Raw genomic sequence first — 15,586 nt, 5'->3', positions numbered from 1 at the left:
CATTGTCCCGCAGCAAGGCATCGCCTTACTGTAAATGGAGACTGCATTTTAATTTCCCAGCCACCCAGACCCGTATAATCACACAAAAACTATATTAATTACAGCACTGTTTGGCCGATGACTCAGGCATATTCCTAGCAAGCTCTTATATCTTAAATTAACCCATTCCCACTAATCTGTGTATCACCACAAGGCTGTGGCTTACCAGTAAGGGTCTGGCATCCTTCTCCTTTGGCAGCTACATGGCATCTCCCTGACTCCACCTTCTTTCTCCCTGCATTCAGTTTAGTTTTCCTGCCATAGGCCAAAGTAGCTTCTTTATTAACCAATGGTAAGAAAACATATTCACAGCATACTAAGGGGAATCCCACATCACCCTACCTTCATTAAAAGAACTGTGAGTGATCTGTGGGTATGGCTGCCAGCTCCTCTTGGAAGACAGTCCTCACCTAGCAGTACACTGTAGCTGGGTTGGTCCCCACCAATGGAGAGCGTGGAGCTTGACTGACAGATTGAGATTGTATCTTTTATTTGCTGAATTCTTGCAGGAATCTTGAGTAGTACTCTCTGAGTGCATATAAGTCAGCAGCAGCAGCAAGCGCATGCTGAGTGGTTGTGCTCACTGCTCCCGTTGCAGTGTTCTCAGCTGGCTTCAGCCCCCACCCCCACCCCGTTCCTTTCCCTGGATACTGAATTGAAGGCTATAATGTTTTCAGTGGTTTATATCTCAGGTTATTATTGTCCAGTAGCTCAAATAAGTGGGGTTTTTGCTTCTTTTTGATTTCTAAATTATACAGCCCCGATAGGGCAACTCCAGCATCCCCACAGGACTTGGTTCTCCCAGTTTTCCCCTGGGAAGCGGGGCTTGCCCTGTGTTGTCCATGTGACTGAGGACACTGTTCACCAGGTGTGATTTGTGGTTTTCCTCCAGGATCATCCATGAAGATGGCTTCTCTGGAGAAGACGTAAAGCAGTACAAGCCTGTTGTCTACAGCAACACCATCCAGTCTCTGGCAGCCATTGTCCGGGCCATGGATACTTTGGGCGTGGAGTATGGTGATAAGGAGAGAAAGGTAAGCAAGTCTCTGCAGCCATAGGCACAGGGAAGAAGCCTTTGTGGTTCTCCCTCCTCCCGACAGTGCCAGCTGGGACCGGGAGAGCTTGTCCTCTGTGTGTGGGTCGGGGGGCGGGGTGGGAAGGTAGGCAGTAGTCACCATCCTAAGCCATTTTCCCAATCCCTGGCAAATTCAGGGGCTTCTCCATTTCTCTCCAGAAAGTCATCAACAAACAAAAGTGCCCTCCCCTCAAAAAATCCCTGATCTGTTCTGTAGATGACGAAGAGGAGAGAATGTTTTCAGTTGAACCAGCACAGCCTGATTCAACACCTGCCCTGAACAATGAACTTGATAGCAGAATAGTTATTGAACAAAGCCCCCTTCGCTAGGTGCCATCTTCCTACTGAGGAGAGCTGTCCTTACCTTGTAGGAGGGAAGCAGCCATTTGGATTGCCCCTCATTCCTCACACCAGAGGTGTGCTTCTGCCTCTCCTGGGAGCTGTGAGGCCCTCCTTCCTGCAGAGTCGGCATTCTGACTCGAGGACTGTTTCCTTAGAAGCGTGTGAAGGGCTCTTGTTTGCAGATGTTTGCACCCACTGCACGGCTGAACCACAACCGCTGTGGAAAAGCTTAATGAAAGGAGGGAGGGAGGGAAGGAGGTGTGAAAACAACCTGAAAATTCTGCCCAAAAACTAGACTTGGTCCCCACCCACAGACCAAGGGGAGCAGCTAGAGACCTCAGCACAGTGGGGCCACATTGGACCCTCTGAGTGTCTGTGATGACGTCACTGTCTGATACACGTTTCCTGCCTCACAGATGAAAGCTGTCCTAGCCTTCTCAGGGTCTGACAAATTATCTCTGACAGATAACTTTACATGTAAAATTTAGTATGTTATGCACAAATCCTAATTTCATGGGGCAGAGTCACCTCAGCTAACGTTGACACTTCCACCCAGAGTAATGGGTGGCTGACAGGGTGGCTGCCTAGGGTGGGCAGCAGAGACCCGACAGACCTCCCCCTTTCTCTGTCTGCCCTCCCCAGAGGCAGGCCAGGAAGCTGACAGGGTATTGCATGTTCTTCTCTAGCAGGAGAGCACGGGCACATGGAGAGCAGAAGGGGAACAGGGGTGCCTCTGGTTTTTCAGTCATGTTCCAGACAGCATTCTCCATGCCAAGGAACAGTGCTCAGAGAAAGTGATGATCAGAAAGAACTGTTGGGGCCGCGGGGAACTGGAGCACAGCGAGGAGATGAATGCGGTGTTGCACTCATCTTCACGGACAGCAAAGGCAGCGTGGAAGGAGTCGTCGCCTGCTGAGCCCCTGCTCCCTCCTGTGTTTATTCTATCAGAACATAGTAGGTCATCAAAAATCATCCCTTGAATAGAATTATATTCTGACTTTCCCCATTCTAAGGAAAAGGCAGTGCCTGGAATTTTGTGATGCAATGGCCAGATGTACACTACCCGTGTGTCCTCGTGTGAAGTGCCGCAGAGGTTCAGTGGCTTGATGATGAAGGTTGAGGAGCTGGTCATCTTAGGAAGATGGGACTTGAGCATGGCCCTTCTGTTACCTGTGGTCAAGGCTGGGTAGGTTTCAAAGATGGAGGGACCAGATTGAGAACGTCACTTGATGTTCCCCGGTTCCCAGCACTGTCAGAGAAAGAATTCAGAGATAGGTGGACAAAGAGAGCAACTGGAAGAACAGTTATTGCAGGACTCAGGGTGTGAATGCAGGCCTCTTAATAAGTCATGCTGTCCTGTCGAGTTTTGGATTGCTCTGCTTATGGTGAATCTTAATGGAGGGAAGAATTGTTCTTGAAATGAATGGCAGGGTTATGGGCAGAGAATGGGGTGGGATTTCCCAGTCAGTTTTCTCCTGGTTATGTCCTTATTTGGGGCTTTCCATATGTGGCATGGTGGCACCTGCATATTAGGAATAGGCAATTTTATGACGTTAATGATATGGAGATGCCATCTTAATGAGGCAAAGAACATTTAGTGGTCCTCTTGATCAGCCATAGTATCCCCGGTGGTCTTGGGTGGTCATGTGATATCCTGTTATAGTACAGCTGCCTCAGTTTCTAGTTTGCCTTTTTCCCCTATATCTATCTAGGTGACCTCATTTTCTTGAGATAGTCAAAGGAATCTCCTTAGGGGAAGGAAAGACTACAGTGATTGATGTCTAGGTATAGTTTGAAAGGTCCCCATTTGTGGCAGAGGGGCATGGCTGAAGCAGCCAACCAGTGTAGGTAAGTCAGATTTGGTAAGCCTGGAAGGTAGCCAATGAGTTCTGACAGGAAGCAACCGTGGATAGATGTGTTAGAAAGGGATGGGGTAAAGTGAAATTTTAGACACTCCTGATGGCTGCCTTAGGATGGCCTCATCGAAGAGAGGCTAAAGTGGGGAACAGATCTGGAGTCTGTGACAGTAGAGATGTGGGGTCAGGTGAGCAATCTGAAATGCAGGAGCACGGGGAGGAATAGTGACAAGAAGAATGGATGGCTTTGGTGATGCATTGACATCGGGCAAAAACAAGGACTGAGAGCTGAAGGCTTGTGTGACCAGCTTGGAGCCGGATCAGCCTGAGGCAGAGAAATAAAAGGCTGTCTGGTAGTCTGCTTTTAGGACTAAGAGCCTTAACAGGTAGATGGAGGGAGTCAGGCATAGGAGCTGCAGGAGTGGAGGCTTCTGCATCTTATCTTCTAGGATCTGTGTTAAGTAATGTGCCCTGTTAGTTAAGAAATACTGTTTGATGTTTAACCCTAACAGTCACCTTGCATTGGTTGCTACTGCTGTCGTTTTGTTAGTGGGGAGAGCAGCCGCAGAGTGATGCACCCACAGTCCTTCCACTCCAAGTGTGTACGGGGACATGGAGACAAACTTGCCTAAGAAAACTACAGTCCACAGCAAAGGCTCATATAAACAGACAGGCTCGGGCCAACCAGGCAAGAGTACTCCTAAACTAGGAATGGTACCCACCTGTAATCCCAGCACTGGGGAAGCCGAAGCAGGTGCATAGTTATCTGAGACTTCCCAGGGCAACAGCAAGATCCTGTCCAATCTTCTTAATCAGTAAAAGAATTTGAAAAGGGAACCAAAGAAGCGGCACCTGCTGCAGTTCTCTGGTTTCCTTCTCTGTATTCCTGGTGTCTGCTTTAGCCCCACACCCCTGAGTTCACCCTGCACTCTTGCCTGGTGCTCCAGAGACCATCTTCTCTACCCCTAGCCACAGGCTACCTTTGTCTGTCCCTCCTGTATTTCCCATGGCTTCCCTCCCTCTGCTGCCTCTACCCTCGCTGTCTACCTGTAAGGGACTCCGTCTCTGCCATCTCCCTCTCGCCATGTCTTTTCTTTCTCTGCGCCCCTCCATTCCTTTCCTTTCCCCCCACCCCTTCGTCACCCATTACCCTGGAACAAATTGCCTTCACCTTTCCAGCTGAAATTCCCCAACTCCCTTCCCCCAACCTCAGCCCTGGGCTGGCCTGTGCTCACTGTGAAAGAGAGGACTGACGAGAGGACAGTGGCCGAGTTTGAAGACTCCTTAACAAGACAGTGGAGAAGTAGTCTTTGAATGATCCATGTTAATAAGTTTTACCACACCCATGCATGCGTGTGTGTAAACAGATATAAAATATATGATTTACATATATAAAATATAAACTAATGGAACAGTAGACAGCAGAAGCTGAGGAAGGACCGTGCGGAAGACTCAGAGGCTAGGTCTCCCTCTGCCTCCTGTCCCTGCCCTACCCTCTACCAGTCCTAGAGCCAGAGCCGCTTCCCAGGCCTGTCATAAACTTCTCTTTCTGTGTGAAGGATCCTTACAAAGAAATTCTCTGAACTACCTTGTCTGATAGTGTGTGGCCCTGGGACCTTCATTTCAATGGCCAAAGAGCCCAAACAGGTCTTGCAGAGTTCCCCTCTTATTCACAAGTGCAGAAGGCACAGCCTCTGTCCAACCACATTTCTACACAGCCATCGGCTTCATTGAGCCTCTATATGAAAAGACATGTTTTCCCCACACCTCTCAGCCCTGAGTGCTTCTGACACTCCTCTGTCACCTAGAACTGTGATTAAATCTCTCCTGTTTCCTTGCTCATCGGCTTAGCCTTTCTCGCCTGTGCAAGAACAAAGAACGCCTTGAACTTGTGAGCCTTGGCTAGTAAGCCTGCTATCAGCTTCTTTTTTAAAAAAATATTTACGCACATGCTGAATTCTCTTAATTATAAACTGCTGGAGAAGAGAATACACATCTAACATGTGCCTGACACTAGAAAGTGATGGAGGTTGGATTCAGATGCCACCTCTGCTGTTGGAGGAGGGTCGCTTGTTGGTTCCCAGCCGCCAGCTAGCTTAGATGAGAAATAATCACACAGAAACTGTATTAATTAAATTGTTGATTGGCCCATTAGCTCTAGCTTCTTATTGGCTAACTTATATTAATTTAACCCATTTCTATTAATCTGTGTATCGCCAAATGGCTTTGGCTTGCTGGGTAAAGTTTCCAGCGTCTGTCTGGGGGGGGAGGGGCTCCATGACTTCTCCCTGACTCCGCCCTTCTTTCTTCCAGCATTCAGCCTAGCTTTCCCTGCCTACCTAAGCACCACGTGGCAGTGGCTTACGGACAAAGGGTGTGGGCCAGGCTCAGAGATGAAGGACATTTCTATAGGAGTCCAAACTGAGCAGGACTCCTGCATATTTGAAGAAGTCACATTTGAGTGCTTGCCCTTGATAACTGTGGTGTCCATGTTCTGAGATGCAAGAGACCTCAGCTGCAGTGGCAGCCCCTTCTCCTGAGTTAGTCATTCCTAGATTTCAGTAGGCAAGTTGGGGTGCATTTGGCTTCAAGCGAACATAACCACACGTGCAGTGGCCTAAGCCATGGGGATAGGCACTGTTTGCTGGAAAGGGGTCCCAAGAGTTACCACTCCCAGGGCTCTTCTCTGGGTGCTCTTGGTTCAAAGGAAGAGAATATCACACACTTACAAGGAGTCTAGAGGCAGAAAGGAGTGGGACAACGTTGGGCTTCTCTTTACTCCACAATTGACACTCCAGCAGGACCTACTAGAGGAAAGAAGTTTTGAAGATAGAGCCAGCAGGTAACCCTGAAGTTAGGAATTAAATAAAAACAACAAAGATGTGCTAAGTCAGCAGGAGACCTCATTCAAAGGTCAGGAATGATGATGGATCATCATCATGGATCATCATCATGATGATGGGACCAGATTTCTTCATTCCTTGCCTCTGTTTTCCCACATCAGCTCAGAAGCTAGAATATTGTCCCAAGAGGTATCACAGGTGAAAAACCAGCTGGGTGGCAGGTGAATCTTGGTGCACAAGCCTGATGGCAGGAGTGTCCAGGCAAGACTTTTCTCCAGATGAGCAAGTAGGGTCAGATGTCCACAGCACAGCCGTGGTAGCCTTGTCCCACCCTTCTCCAGCATGCTAGGTTTGCTCAGCCGGGTGATCGATCCCTACCCATCACTTGCCTTGAGTGTTTGGGGTCCCATGTCCCATCACTGCCACAGGAGGACCTCATCTTTGGAGAGGGAATATCCTGGGTACCTCCTTTGGGCTCAGAATGGGCTTTAAATTGATAAGCTTCCAAAAGGCCCCACTGTCTTAGAAGACAGTGTGCCCTGTCTAGCCAGGGCAGATTTTGGAATATTGAGAAATTGAGAACACCAAAAACAAGGCCACAGAATGTTGATGTATTTTAAGTACATATGCTTGAGATCTACCACAAACGTAATAGGATAGGGTTATGTTCCCTACAAAATAAGTATAGAATTTACCAACTTATTAACTTACAGGGGCAGTGTTGGCTACATGGTCCTATCATGGGACACAGGCTGGAGCTTGTGGTGAGCACTGTAACAGTTCACCCCAAGAGGTCTCTCTGGGGCTATATCTCATGCCTTATTTGATCCTTGCACAGTATTGGCCCATGCTCCTTTGTAAATAGAGGAGCCTGTTGAACTAGTAAAGTGCATTTTGTGTTGTTGAATTATGTGAATGAAGACATGAGTCATAGGTTCATAAAGACAGATAGCACAGGCAGTATCTGTCCCACCTAACCCAGTGTGGAGATCCCACTAAGTGTATGTAAGGGATTTGCAGTGTCTCACCTGGGGTAGAATTATGTACTCAGTTTTCTGTTACTCTAATAAAGTCCCCAATGAAATTCATTTTCAAGAAAAAAGGTTGATTTTGGCTCACAGATTTGGAGCACCCAGGCCAAGATCAGGTAGACTTTGGTCTGCTAATGGGTGTGCCATGTTAAAGGTGAGTGATATGTGGTAAAGAAAACTCGCATCGTGTACCAGAGAACAAGAGGAACAAAAAGGTCTGGGCGTGGTGGCACACCTCTTTAACTTCAGCACTCAGGAGGCAGAGGCGGGAGGATCTCTGCGAGTTCCAGGACAGCAAGAGCTACATAATGAGGCCCTGTCATAAAAGGGGGCCAGAGGCTGGAGAGATGGCTTAGGGGTTAAGAGCAATTTCTACTCTTTCAGAGGACTCAGGTTCAATTCCTAATGTCCACATTCCTAAACTCACCACCTTCTGTAACTCCAGTTCCAGGAGAGCCAATGCCTTCTTCTGTCCTCTTCGGACACAAGGCAACATAGTATACAAACATATGTGCAGGTGAAAACCCATACACATAAAATAAATAACATACATGCAGGTAAATCATACACATAAAATAAATAACATACATGCAGGTAAATCATACACATAAAATAAATAACATACATGCAGGTAAGCCATACACATAAAATAAATAACTTCTTAAAAGAAGACAAAGAAGGAACTAGGGTCAATTCAAGGGCATCTCTCCAGTGACCTAAGGATCCCTACAGGGCCTTACCTCCTCTCAGGAGTGCCATCCAGGAAAGCATGGACCCTAGGCAACACCTTCCTGGAGGCTAGAAGCAGTGTCCACCTCACGTTCAACACCCATAGCCACTATGTGTTCACCTATGCCTTCTTCCTTAGCACCTCCCCTCTGTATCAGCTGAGCCAGCAGTGGTCTGCCATGACTCCCAGAAACCTCTCGTGGTAAGTTAGGAAGCTCTGGTTGCGAGTGATTAAGACACAATTAAACTGGCTTATTTAAACAAAAAGCCGCCCTCTGGAAAGCTGGAACGTAGCTCGTTGGAAGAGTGCTCTCCCTCATAGTCACAAAGTCCTGGGTTCGATCCTCAGAACCAGAAATAGAAGACAGGAATGGCAGTCAGCTGGCTGATGGTTAGGCAGTCCCGCAGCAGTACTATAGGTGAGGCTCCTTTCACCTGGCGTCCCTGACTCCACAGCAGGGCTTCCCCACCAGTAGGGAAACTGGCTGCAGCAGCTGTCCTAAGCCCGAGCACAAGGGCCATCTCTCCCCTGAGTACTACACAAGACCTGGGATCTCTGCCATCTTATCGGCCTATTTAGTCCCGAGGCCTGGCACTGAATCAACTACCAGGACCAAGGGATAAGACTCTGATTGGCTGAGGGTTCCTAGGATAAGAGTGGATTTTCCATAGGAAAACCAGGAAGTCACAATAAAAGAGAAGTGGATGCTGAGGAGGCCATCTTAAGCCACAGTGAGTCTTTCCTTGACTTGGGCCCTGACAGCTGTGTCTCCTGGAGAGGGGTCATGTGGTAATGGAAGGCCAGCCAGGCTCCTTCGAGTATGTACATGATAACCAAGCTGGCCTGGAGCCAGTATTTCTGTTCTCATAGTGGACAGCCAGGGCCCTCCAGGAGCCCAAGTGACAGACAACATGGATACTCACTCAGGTCACCTCCCACTCTGCGGCCTCACCTTCCTTCTCGCTCAGGCTGTTGAAGGGGCAAGGTAAGGTTGGAGATAAAGGGGGAGACAGGCAGTTGGCAAGAGATTGGGATCCTTCCCAACCTGTCTGAGACTGCAGGGACTGCCACGCGAGCTTCATTGTGGTTCTGCTGGGAGAGGTGCAGTCATCCAGCAAGGCTGGAGCCAGGCTCCCAAACTAGACTGGCTGGGAGTTCTGTCCCTGCCACGTGCTGCCTTTGTACTTCAGGCTCACCGCTAGCTGGGCTTCTCATTGAAAACCAGAACTGATCATGGCAACTACTCACGGGATTGTCCAGCTAACATGAATTACCACCAGGTGAATCGGAAATCTAAGAGCTCTGTAAAGGCCACGTGTATAGTGGCCAGCCAGGTCCAAAAGCCCAAGTGTCATAGTTGCTCAAAACCAGACAGAAAGACAGTATCCAAGGGCCGCTGAGCTACCACAGGGAAAATAATCATGCCATCTCTTCAGGGAAGCCAGAAAATGCGGAGCCCGAACGCTTGCCCCTTTCTTCACTTTACAAGGAGGAGCGTAGGGGCCTTCTTCTTCCTCAGTGAGGCCTGGGACAGAAGCCCAAAGACATGGACACAAGAAGGGAAGGAAAGATTCAGAAAGGAGGAGAACAGCAAACAAGGCTGCATGACTGCAATGTGGAAAACACTGGGTTAGAGTCACCCTGTCAGGTATCTCAGCCTGGAAGGTCCTGGCCCAAAGCAAACACTCCTGAAATGGCAGCTGCTTTATTTCTAGGAATGCCATTCCCCACCCCACCCCAACTGAAAACATCTCCCTCTCACCTGACAGCATCAACTCATTCATTAATCCATTCATTCACTCATTAATTTGAGACATATTTACTATGTCCTGCTATACAACAACAGGATTTTAAGCACTGGACACAGTGGTGAACCAAGATCAAACAGGCCTCTGGGCCCCCAACTCAGCTGGTAAGCAGAAGCACGCACGCACGCACACACACACATGCACACACACACACGCACGCACACACACAAACACACCAGAGTTCTAGGGAGGTGAATGGGGCCTTGCCTGATCTCTGAAGAGGACAAGCTATCTGATAAAAAGAAGGAGGTAAAGCTATAGTAAAAGACATGAGAGGGGAGAGGAGGGAGGAAGAAAGAGTCGGGGAGGTGGAACAGCATGTGCAAAGGCTATAAAAACAGGGGATCCTGACCCAGTATGAGAGTCTAAAAGAAGCCCAGTGTCCATGGCACCCAAGAGTCAAGAATGGCAAGAACAGAGGGTAAGGCGGCAGGAGGAGGTGGGGCAGCTATGGAAGAAGAAGCTCCTAGGCATGCAGGCGTGTGGCTTTGGTTCTGGCGCAGCCACTGCAGGCTGTAAGCAACCTCGGTTCGCTCAGGAGGATTACCACGGATGGGGAAAAGTTCACAGAGCAGCTGATCAGTGACAACAGGAAAGGGCTATGAGACCCCTACATCCTGGAGAGGAGTGCTGTCAGGCCAGAGAATTGGCCTTGTTCTGGGTCTGCCTGTAGCTTGCCTGACATGGTACCCCTCCTGGTTTCCCATGGTGTAGCCTGCAGATGTCTGTCAGGGAGCAGGAGACCCTATTGGCCCAGGCTTGACCTCCCTGCATCTCAGAAGAAACCACTGCCAGTTTATGCAACCAAAATGCCGCTACCTCCTATCTTCAGTGCCAGCTGGACTCAGCCCCACCCCTAGCCTCAGTTCCCTCATCTGTAAGTCAGGGATAGATTATGTACCCGTCATAAATAATCAAAGCCAGTTCTTGTCCAGGAAATGCTACAGTAACACACTCCACCACTGGTGCCCACAGACCCTTTCTGGCCCATGTGCTAGCAATCCCACCTCCTCTTCTTCCTCCTTTCTTCTGCAGCCTAGAAGCAGCCACGGCTTCCTGAGGACACGAGGACTAGGATCCTTTACACAGACAAACTCCCTTCCCCCAAGATCTCTGGCCTGAGGTCCCCAGGGCAGAGTCCTGAAATAGCTCAGTGCTCAGTTCTGTGGGACCCTGTTGTTTCTCCTGCCTTCTGCCTTCCTTCCTGCCGTACTTCCCATCATAGCCCCTACTTGCTACCCAGAGCCCAGACCAGCTGGTTCCCCTGTTGACAACTGACCAAAGAATAGAAAGATGTTTCCCCTGGCGCAGGGTGGCTGTCAGGGAGCAGTAGACCTACAGGTCAAGGCTCTTACTAGGGGCTCAGTCCCTGTTTTCAGTCTGTGCTTGTGAACCTAAGTCAGTGGTTGTCAACCTGTAGGTCATGACCCGCAGGTTCATGACTTCACAGAGATCACCTAAGACCATCGGAAAGCACAAATATTTACATTACAGTTCATAACAGTAACAAAATTACAGTTATGAAGTATCAGTGAAAATAATTTTGTGGTTAGGGGGTCACCATAACATGAGGAACTGCATTAAAGGGTCACAGCATTAGGAAGGTTGAGCACCACTGACCTAAATGATGATGTCCTTGACTCTTCCCTGTGGAACCAAGTCCACGCATTTTACTCTGCAGCGAGACTGCGGACTGTCTGAGGTCACAGGATAGCGTTTCTTCTTGTGGATAACCACAGGGCACAACCTTTGCAGTCAGACAGGACCAAGGGTGCAAGGGGCTCACGACCCCAGACAGGTTCTTCATCTGGAAGATGTAAATAATATCAGTGTTTCTCAGGCAGGATATCAGCTCATCTGCCATAACAAAGATGCCCAAATCACAGCAACATATGCAAAGTAGCCTTTTTCTTATTTGCAGGGAGAAACCTTCTTTTTGCTGCTCTGTCACACACAGGGTTTCTACCCTCATTGTGATCTGAAGCCACACTAACTCCTCCTACTAACCAGCAGCCACAGAGGCAGGAAGATGACCATGGGAGTCCATAGTTTGCCACAGGGCTAGCTAGTACCTCAGTGGCTTCACAAGAGAGCTAGTCCTTAGCCACTCGACCTCAGAGACTCCGCACTCCTCCCGCCTGCTCAGAGGAGGTTCAGCAGCTACATAACTCTTCCCTTGATAGGTCGTCTCCAACTGTGGCAATCCCAAGTATAACACGTTGCTGTGGGTCTGTGGTCCTTTGCTGAGTCAGGCTTTCTCCATCATGAGTGCATCTCACCTCTCAGGGAGCCAGTTGCTACAGAGACTGCATCTGTTTGTGGGAACTACAGCATACATTCCCCGTGTTAAAGCACCCAGAATTCCATAGCAAGGAGGCTGTTGACTTACTGCATCATGTTCCACACACTTTCTTGTGTTCTGAGTAACCCTCATAATCTGGTCCCTCCTTTCATACCAGGGAACACAGGAGGCACAGTATAAAGAGATTCACTCAAATTAGTAATGTCAGTTGACAGCAAAGCTGGGATGAAAACCAGGTGCCTAGATCTGGCCCAGAGATTTCCTGCATGTGAGCCTCTCCCCAACTGTAATGGGGAGCAAGAGTCACACTCCCACACTACCATCCACCTGCTCCATGGCCTTGGTATCCAAGCATCCTTCCAAGACCTTGGCGACTGCTTATCTTGCTGTTTCCTTTATGCCATGGCATAAAACCATAGTGGGACTGATCAGCCTGTGGTTAAGAAGCCCAGGTTTAGCCACAGTCTCTCCTACCATCCTTCAGTGTAGCTGGTAGCTACATAAGGCTCGGGGGCCCCCCTTGCACTCAGTTTGCCTCCAAGAATAGCAGAAAGGAGCAGTCCTGGACAGTCATGTGCCATATAGTAATTCAGTCATGCCCTCTCTTTTGCCCCCATGATGCACTGCATTTCTTGACGGGACCATGAGTGGTATGTCAGCTCTGTTAGCATCCTCATTTACAGATGACAGTCTGTAGTTCAGAAATGCTGATCAAAGGGCATTCTAATAGTCAGTGATCAAACCCAGGCACCGTGCTCACTATTAGTGAGGAAGTGAGTCCAGGTCATCCATACCCCACCAAAGACCCGCAGTCTTAGACCAGGTCTGGGCTGTGCCCCTCACATCCAAGAATCATTAAATACTGAAAAATGAGGAAAAGGCCAGTGCCATAGCAACTCAAATGTCGACAGTGCCCTGGTCATAGCTAGCTACTGACAGATAAGGCCAAGGTGACTATAGAGCAACAGAGCTCAGCTCCCCCACCCCATCTCCATACCTAGGAGATTGCCCAAGTGTCTCCATCTTGGCCATGCAAGGACCAAGAAGCTTGGCCCTGGGTCCACGGCCTTACATCCAGAAGCTTCCAAGTAATCTTGGAGGAAGAGGACCAATCCCAACTTCTGGTGCCTGCTTTCTTGAGGATAAGTATGTGTTAGGGAGTGGGTAAGGAATTGGAAAACCATCCTTATCTCTCAAACCTCGAGCCCTGGTCCTGAGAGCAACCGGAATAGAAGGTGGCATCCTCTTCATGCAATTTCTTTCTTCTTTCTTTTTAAAGACAGAGTTTCATAGTGTACCCTCAGATGACCTCAAATTTAACAATGCTTCTGCCTCAGCCTCCTGAGTTCTGTAGGTTACTGGCGTGCAACACCATGCAGGCCTCAGTGTGACTTTCTGGTGTCTTGTCAGGAGGATCAAGAGCACAGGTTGCCTAGGACCCCAAAATAATCAGAAGACAAAGCCCTGAGCTCTTGGACTGGTATAGTCCATCCAGGCCCGAGGTTCTCCACCCTTGAACTTAGTGGACATTAGTGGACAAAAGAAGAACATTGACCCTTCACAGAAAAGCAGAGCCCAGCTCTGCCCCCACTGCCTGCTCAACTATAGACATGTCCCTTGCCCTGCAGCCTCTTGGTTTTTTTCATCTGTTAAAACTCAAGAACCAGAGTTAAGGTTGCCCACCCCCACAGCAGTGACAGAAATCCTGAAAAGCTCTGTCAGTTCTCCCAGAAGAACTCAGTAACTAAGTTTAGGTGGTAGCTAAGCACATAGCCCTTCCTTTGTGTCCAAAGGGGAAAGAAAACACAAGCTCCAAATGCAGAGCACATGGCAAACTGAAGACAACGTTCTCCCAGCAGAAGAGCCAGTCTTCCCTACAGTGCGACTAGCCAGGAAAGGAGCCCCTCTGAGCACCTATGTGTGCGGCGCTGTGGCACCAGAAAAGGGCCAATAGGAGATGCCATCCACGCCCAGTGGGAGCACTCTGTGAATGCTGTCAGGAAGTTGAAAATCAGCTCTTCCTCTGAGGATTTGACCACTTACTTAGTTTATGTCATGTCATAAATGAACAATAGATAAAAAGAATGTAGTCGTCTTGCTAAGTACTAAAGTGTAGAATCCTGAGACTCAAAGAGGACAGAACTTGGTTGGACAAGAGGCTTCTAAGGAGAGAGGCTGAGGGGAAGGTTTGCGTTGGGAATGAGACTGTCTTGTACTGTGGTACAGACAACAGCCCTGTGGTCATGTCTGGTCCGGGTGCTGGCTCCTCAGGTAGGAAGCTCTGTCCACATTTGCCAGTAGCTTACGAAGGTAAATGTTCATAAATTTCTTTTACAGAAGACCAACTTTCAGAGCCATCCAGAATCTCTGTTGGCTCTCAATACCTGCTTAGAGCATGCCAAAGAATATGCTCAGGATGTGTCTCCTACCCTTCTACACATAAGCCACCAACACACAAGTTCAAGCTACTAAGTCAAGCAACTGAAGTCGAGTGCTGCAGTTCCTGTCTGTGTCAAGGGCAGCCATGTCTTGGGGATACAGGCAGAAAAGAAGGGCCATCCAAGCTGTCAGTTGCAGTCTGATCAGCCACACAACTGCCTGAGTGACTGACAGCTGGAGGTGGCTTTCAAGAACTCTACTTGGTCAGTGAGATGGCTGAGCATGTGGAAAAGGCGGAGAGTGACAAGACCAGGAGCCTTTGGGCAAGTGGGTGAGGGCACTGTCACAAACAGTTTGCACATAGTTTATTGGTTAGCCCACACCTCCAATGACAAGCACATGAACAAGTGTTCCATGGCACCATGCGGGCATATGAAGCTCACCAAGTGGAGACGAGAGGGTCCTATCAGACATCTCTCCTCTAGTCAGGCTCCCAGACAGCAGCTGCACCCCTGCCCCTACTCTCCAACTTCCACAGCCTCACCAGCCCCAGCTCAGAATCTGGAATCCATTCCATACAACAGTCAAAATGAACTCCCAAGTTGTATGTAGCCAGTATCCTGCCCCTCACAGACGCTTCTGGGACCTAGCCCTTGGCCTTAGGGCTTTTGTCTGAGCTGTCTCCTCTTAACCTTCCAGTCTCAGATCCTGGCTCTGCAGTCATCTCCTTTGGAAGCTTTTCCTGACTCCCTGACACTCGGGCATCTGTGAGCTATTTCCTTCATGGCCTTATAGCACTGTGTGTGTGTGTGTGTGTGTGTGTGTGTGTGTGTGTGTCTGTCTGTCTGTCTGTCTGTCTGTCTGTCCTTCCGTACCTGAGTGGTGTGTGCCTGTCTGTGTCTAGTGTGTCTGTGTCTATGTCTGTATGATGTGTACATAGGCATGTGTGTTAGAGAAAGACCCATACCTGTGTCCTTGGTTGGGTGTAGGGAACAGAGACAAGTTCCTAAGGCTGACTAGCATTAGTAGGCTACTGCTCTGAGAGCCATTGCCGAGCTGTCTCCCAGTTCCAGTGTGCACCTCTCCAATCCATTCTCCACAACGGAAAGGCTTCTCCTGCTCTTGTTCCAGTCTGCCCAGGAAAACACTGTCTTCCTGCAGTCTCTGAGCTGCCCTGTGCT

General features: G+C 49.0%; 1 protein-coding gene across 3 annotated transcripts in view; it reads left to right on the top strand.

Moving 5' to 3' along the window:
* Gnao1 (G protein subunit alpha o1) overlaps window positions 1-15,586 on the top strand; it is a 147,610-nt gene that overhangs the window by 80,386 nt on the left and 51,638 nt on the right. For all 3 annotated transcript variants that reach the window (XM_038313242.1, XM_038313241.1, XM_038313240.2), the window contains exon 3: window positions 932-1,073. In XM_038313242.1, coding sequence (XP_038169170.1) covers window positions 932-1,073 — 142 coding nt within the window. The remainder of the gene's footprint in view (window positions 1-931; window positions 1,074-15,586) is intronic.

The sequence above is a fragment of the Arvicola amphibius genome, chromosome 15 (genome assembly GCF_903992535.2).
Source record: "Arvicola amphibius chromosome 15, mArvAmp1.2, whole genome shotgun sequence".
Classification (NCBI taxonomy): Eukaryota; Metazoa; Chordata; class Mammalia; order Rodentia; family Cricetidae; genus Arvicola; species Arvicola amphibius.
The sequence above is the reverse complement of the archived record's forward strand: the minus strand, read 5'-3'. Positions and strand labels throughout refer to the sequence as shown.